General features: G+C 40.4%; 1 protein-coding gene across 1 annotated transcript in view; it reads right to left on the bottom strand.

Annotated features, from left to right (window-relative positions):
* Positions 1 to 1,740: 1,740 nt before the first annotated feature.
* Positions 1,741 to 6,970, bottom strand: part of LOC139725798 (protogenin B-like) — a 122,079-nt gene continuing 116,849 nt past the window's right edge. The window contains exons 15-19 of the mRNA XM_071636877.1: positions 6,645 to 6,772; positions 5,681 to 5,775; positions 4,888 to 5,122; positions 3,962 to 4,270; positions 1,741 to 3,296 (exon numbers count right to left, since the gene is read on the bottom strand). Of these exons, the coding sequence (XP_071492978.1) occupies positions 2,706 to 3,296; positions 3,962 to 4,270; positions 4,888 to 5,122; positions 5,681 to 5,775; positions 6,645 to 6,772 (1,358 nt within the window). The 3' untranslated portion in view covers positions 1,741 to 2,705. The remainder of the gene's footprint in view (positions 3,297 to 3,961; positions 4,271 to 4,887; positions 5,123 to 5,680; positions 5,776 to 6,644; positions 6,773 to 6,970) is intronic.

The following is a 6,970-nucleotide window of genomic DNA, read 5'->3' as shown; positions in this document are numbered from 1 at the left end:
ACAGAATTTACTAATGAATAAAAAATCACTTGCTGAGTGTTCATTACAAAGAAACATCATTTTGAAGTCATATTTTGTGCATTATTACTGGGACTGAAAATTAATCTCTTCTCTGCAGACTTAAGTTTATGGCTTGAACGGTTTCTTTCATGAAAACAGCTCTAACCAGGAATTTGCTGGTGGGAAGAGAAACAAACTAATTCATTGTGAATACAACAGCAATGCTGAATGGTAAGACTTGATTGTCTGCTCTGCAATTCTAAGGAATTATTCTTTGCTGCAGAGCAAAAACAACATGTCAGGATAAACTCACAATGAAAAATATCCCTTTTCATAACCCTCATCAATACCCTGGACAATATGAAAGCAGTTCTGGTAAAATTGATGGTTTGGGCAGCATAACCTGCACAAGCCATATTGAAATCTCTGGAGGTATGGTACAGTCGGTGGTATTCCAACAAAAGACAGACAAGTCTGGTCTGTGAGACTCTAGAAATGTATCCCAACTGACGCTTAATGACTACTAAGAATGAGGACAGTATAAATGTGTCAGAATAAATATGAATGTGAGTGCATTCTGTGTTGTTGTCTGAGGTATTGTTCTTCTTGCTCCCTCAAGGAGCACGAATGGATATCCTGAGATACGGAAGAATAAAATGTGAGGTTGAGGTTGGTTGTCAGCAGACGGTGGGGTCAAACACAGATTCATGACGTTTGCTTGCGCGAGGTGACTGAGGTAGGCCTGCTTTCTGAAACTCTTCCAGATATTTTAAAAGGAGTTCACTGTTGGAGCGCACCACTATTGCAGTGTCGGGCTCTAAACAAGCTGTGCATTGGCAGCTCTACTCATTCTCTGATCTCATCAATTCATCACATATCTTGAGCAAATTGTGGCAATGGCACACCACAAATGAATTTTGTACAGCACCTGCTTAAATTATCAGAATCTGTTTGTGTTGAACCACTTGGGGTGGTAATTTGTGACCTGACATGATCATGAATTACCTGTTGACTGAGATCTACTTTACAGACGTATTGATACACTTTGTCATGATTGGCAGAACTCATCTTTGCATATTTCCAACACCGCGGTAACTCCCAGCTTTTAATTCCCTCATTGTGACTGGGATGGTTTAGAAGTAGCTTTAAGGTAAGCTGAGAGGAATAAAGAGAAGTAATTACATCTTGAACTTGAGGAGCAAATATTATCACATTTCTCTTCCCCTACTTACGACCTCTTGCCATAAACATTCCACAAACTCTATGACCTGATTTCCTATAAGAGCTCTACTACACACTATACTATATATATATATAATTTTTTTTTCCTGACAAATAATACAACAAAAATAAAAAAACAAGACAGCACAATAAAAGACAGAACGAAGCAGCATTCAACAGTTATTTCCGTACCTACATTTCACATCCTCTGTGCAGCAATATTAGACTTCATCTTGTCTCTTACATACTACATTCTAATGAATATGCCAAACTCATAACTTTGGCGCAAAGATATATGTATATACGTAAATATATATATATATATATATATATATATATATATATATATATATATATATATATATATATATATATATATATATATATATATATATATACATATATATATATATATATATATATATATATATATGTATATATTTACGTATAAATATATATATATATACATTATACAAGCCACCACTAACAACTGGCATAACCATATAACATACCCAGTGACAGTAATGGTGTCTACTCAACAGGAGAATTTTTCTTTCAGATTCAGTTTTCTTGCTTACACATTTCAGCTATTTAGGAACAACAAAAAAACAAAAGAAAAAAACAAACAAACAAAATATTCCAAAATTGTCAACACTAATGACAGCGAGATCTCATCCTTAGACCTATATTGATTAATCAACTATCATCAGTGAATTCCAAATATAAGTTTTTTCAAACTTTTGTCCATCCTAATTACCACCATCATGTCCACCTTTCAGCCACCTATTCCTTTTTACACACAAGGAGTCTAAAAGGCTTCACAAAAATTGTCCTTTTTTCATAAAATAAGAAAAGAGCATCAATAGACACAAAAGGTAATATCCCTGAGATAGGCAGAAAAGAATCCCTCCTCTTCTGTTCTTGTAGAGGGCAGCCTCCACATCACCTTGTAAACACTCCTCCAAACCTCTCCATCTCTCGACTGGTCAGGATGCCTGCCAAATGAGTTTGTGCTTTGTAAACCCAGCTTCGTTTCATTGTCCGCTCCACGGTGAAGGATAACTTTCAGCACAGCGGTCGTTGGAGTTAGCATTCGCTCCTTTCATTGTCAGTGGGAACCTCACATGGCCATCAGCTGACCTCAGAACCATTGGGACCTGACCCAAGACTATCCCAGACACAGGGATCTCCTGGAAAAATATTCATATACCCGTCTTGGTGGGGAGATCCCTCTGTCCAGCGTGTGGCAAATCGGGAATGATTGAGGAGATGTGCAGCCAAAGCGACAAGACACCAAAAAGGATCCACAAAGATTACGCTGAGTTGGTTTCAGGGTGGAAGAGATCAGATCCACACTCGGGTCAGGAGCCAAACACAGTGTTTCTTACTGGCGTTTTCTTGATGTTGTAATATTTGAGGAGTAAATGTTGGGGATGGCATTAAATTGATGTCCAAGGGCTTCCTCTGACCAGTACTCCATGCTATCACACTGTGCATGTCTTCACCGTCCTGTTTGGACGGCTCCTCTGTACTGTGGATCCATCTTCTTCGATCTCTGCGTCTGGATCGGAGATCACCATGGGTGACGGACTCCACCTCTCCCAAGAGTCCTCTCCCTGCGGGTCCTGGGGTTCACTTGGTGATGAACCCCTGCTGTAGCTGACGGGCGCCAAGCAATTCGATTTCAACACCTGCTGTGAATCGCTGTGGCGTGTCGGAGGTAATTTTTGGCTGGCTTTGGGATGTTGCTCTGCAACCGAAGGAAGGGTGGTGGTTGAAGTGGGCTGGGCCGAATTCCAACCCTCTTTGCCCCTAGAGGGGGCCCCCCTGTGACAGGATTCATCTCCTGAGGTATAACTGAGTCCCTGTGACGAGGGGGAATTAATACTGGATAACGGGTTCACATCGGTGGGAGGTAGGTGAGAAACATTGTGCTGGCTGCTACAAGTGTCTGTAGAGTCGTTGTGTGTGGAGGGTTTGTTGTATCGCACTGAGGTTTCAAGCTTGGATCCACAGAAGTCTCCGTTTGAGGTAGATGAGAGTGGAGGGATTTCTGCCTTCTTGTGCTCAGAAGCCTACAAATCAAACAGCAAAATAATTCTCATATTATTCAAATAAAGGAAGTGAAAGTTTATATACAAGACACAGATGCTACATCATACTTTTACATTCAGTTGTATGGTTCAAACATTTATTTTTTGGTCTGGAACAATACAACTTCCTGAAGAAATGTCATCCCAAAATTGTAGTGATTATGAGAGTGGAGTAATTTTCGTCAACCATTCCATACCATCAGTGTCACTGCCAACTATCTCTTTAATCTTTGTCAAATTTCAAATGATGTACAAATTAGATTCTCTGAGACAAGGGTAAACGGAAAAGGTGCTTTGCTAAAGCCTTAAAAATAGTTCCTTCCGATATTTTTAGCTTTTCTCTTTATCATTTCTGGACTGGTCCTGCGCTGTTCCCTTTCCTATGACATGCACACTAAGCATGCTAAAGTGGGTGAATGAAAGTCAGTATGATAGATAGCAGAGCCCTGCCTCATTAACCTGTGGAGTGGTATATATGTCTGGGCAGCTGATACTGTATACACACTGCTCAAATATTTTGGTGCATTTACACAGCATCTGTAGGTACATACCATTTCTCACGACTATGGATGACTAAAAATGTCACAATATCTGCAATACTGAGGTCAGATTAGAGATGGGAAGGACTTGTTTGAGTTGTCACTCACACTGTCGTCATTCTCCCCTGAATGATGGTCCAGAGAGGGATGTAGAACCCCTGACCCTGCCTGGGAGCTGTCATCCAGCGAGGCCCCTTCATCATAATTGCCCAAGGGCCCTGGGGGAGGGAAGGGAGCCCTGGCTTCCTTCTTCTGCCACCCTGGCAGCCAGTGACTACTGGTACCAGGGTACTGGGAGTGACCATTGGCCATGAGGTGGCAGTGACCATCCCCCCGTGGAGGTCCATGCCCATTGCTCTTGCCATGGCCTCCACTCCCCTTGGGGTTGTAGCCATTTTGAAGCTGAGATGGGGTGACCTGTAAAGGAAAACATGAATGCAGTCACAATTATGAGGTTTCTATACTTGGGCATGCAACCAGTACAGTGAAGGGTATCCAATCTTCATTAGGGATGGATATATTCCTTTTCAATAGAATCTTATTGAACACAAGACAAGAAACCTGACCATGTACCGATCGTGAGATGTTTTTCTCATTATGCTATCTTGTGATCTGATGTAACAATGGTCTGATGTAACAATGAAACACATATCAACAACAATCAATCTAGACCCGTGGATTGGGGAAATTCCCAGTTTAGGATCCTTACAATCTATTGATCGTTAGGTATGATAATTGCAATTCTAAAAGGTTTCTATAACAGCATATTATAATGATACAAGGCCCTATGATGCCAGTGCCAAAAAAAGTGGTTTCATAAAGTCACTAATGAAACCTAGCTATTGATCACATGAGAAGGTCACATCATAGGCATCCAATAGGTCACATCCTGTCCATTCAAGTGACCTCTTTGAGTAGTACGAGCCTCATCATCATCAGCTAATGACAGAACAGCTGCCACTGAGGGGACACAAATCATTCTGACAGGGAATAATTACATGACTTCCACATACCAAACCACTATTGCACAATACCATTCTTCCGTAAAGCTTCCATGAAAGCCTTTCAAATTCCTGGCCCATTCTCACCTGGCCGTTCCCATGGTAACGAGTCAACATGGGTAGTCCAGTGTCTGTTACCTCTTCATTGCAGGGCACAGACATGTAGACACGCTGGGAGCTTCCGTTAGGCCAGTAGTGGACACACGGGGCGTTGTTTTCTGGTGTGCAGTTACACGGTGGCGGCGCACTTCTCCTCCAACAAATGTGCCTTTTTATTGAATAAATGAACCCAAAACCCAAACTGTTCATGAACAGGTTCATCATAATCTAAACAGACATTTTATATACTTCATGTCTGATGTAAAATTCTGTGAGCAAGACATTCACACCAATTGCAGTTTCATTGTCTGAACATATTTTTCTAAATAAGTTCTGCACACACAAAAGTGCAATATATTCATCAACTGTCTGTTCCTTAAACACCAGTTATAAGTCAAATGACAATGAGATATTCAAATATTAATCATACCAGTATTAAGGACTGGCAAATTAAAACAAACACAAATGACATTGGTACTTTTCTCCTACAGGTGAATGTTGAACTTATATAGAGTGTAGACTGACTTAGACTTATCCTGTTAGCTGAAATGCTGATAGGGGAAATTTCTACACGTATAGTTGAATAAAAGAAATTGATAGAAAAAAAAAATTGCCAGTTTAAAAACATCCATACATTCAGAGAGAGAGAGGGAGATAAACAAACAAAAATATAAAGAAATATGCACAGACAAACAGACAAACATAGATACATGTCTTTCTGTCCTACCTGAATCTGTACGTGATGAGGACTCCACAGATGATGATACAGACAAGAGACAGACAGACTCCTATGAGGATCCCATCCTCCAGATTATGGACATTCTTGCCATCTGCAGAAAAAAAAAATGACAGGTAAGTTATCACTCATTCCTACTTGGCCTTTCCCTTATTCCAGGAGGCATCAATACTAGATGGAATGAAATGATTTCAAGTGGAATACCTGACAGAAAACATTCCATTGAATCATGATATGAGAGGTGACGGTCATATACAGAAAAATGGAGCACATTATGGGAGAGTTGTGTAACGGTACATTAGAATACTCAACAAGTTACATGTATCTTTTGGCTTCACAAAATTGTCATCCTGATTGTATGACTACAAAATTCCTTGTTCAGCATTCCTTAGTTTGTAATCAGATACTGTTCATGTTACAAGCTACTGAAGAAAATGTCCTTCATGACCCTTGTATGGAAATGCTGCATTCTCTAAATCTATTCAATCAATGTCTTGAGCTCCACATAGTCCTTTCTTCTTCTTCTTTTTACATCTTTCAGCAATGGGAGGTTCAAGGTCAGAAGCATTTTGTCAAAACACTATTAATGGGTACCTTGTACGTTTTGGAGTCCCCTCTCCCCACTATCTTTCACCTAGTGGACTTGTGAACCTTTAGAATGTACTCAAGAGAGTCACAGCTAACAACACCTACATGGTGGAGAGGCTTGGGAGAGCCTGCTACTGAATCTCTCGAGGATCCTTTAGAGGTTAATGGTGTGTCCATTCCTGGAATGATACAAGATTTGACTTGATCTCCTGAAGGAGTCAAGCATTTCCTTAGAATATCAGTGGAATGCCTAATACTTGTATCTGAAAAATGAAACATAAATGCTACCTCGGACGAGTTGACTTCCAACTATCTCCCATCCCCTTGATTCTCCTGACATAGAATTCTATTTCCTACCTGTGGGTGCAGTTGACAGGGTCTGTGCAGCCACGGCATCTGTAGGAGGACCATCACCAGCCTGTGTGCCTGCTCTCACCTTGAAGTAATACTTGGTACCACTGGACAAGCTCTCTATGGTTGAATGGTGTGAGGAACCTGTAGAGATCGAGACAAAAAAAAAAATCATCTCTACTGTTATAAACAGGCTTCTAATCATCAGGGGAATTCCAGATAATTTCGCTACCATGATTCCATACATCACTCACACAGGATCAGAATGCAACATAAACATACAACTGTATCTATCAAAACTGCCATCTGCAAAATTAAGTAAATGAGTTCAAATAACTAACT

This window comes from Diadema antillarum, unplaced genomic scaffold (genome assembly GCF_040938485.1).
Source record: "Diadema antillarum isolate AM-2024a unplaced genomic scaffold, OU_Dant_1.0 seq00000059_RagTag, whole genome shotgun sequence".
In the NCBI taxonomy this organism is placed as follows: domain Eukaryota; kingdom Metazoa; phylum Echinodermata; class Echinoidea; order Diadematoida; family Diadematidae; genus Diadema; species Diadema antillarum.
Note: the sequence above shows the minus strand (reverse complement) of the source record. Positions and strands in the feature narration are given on the sequence as shown.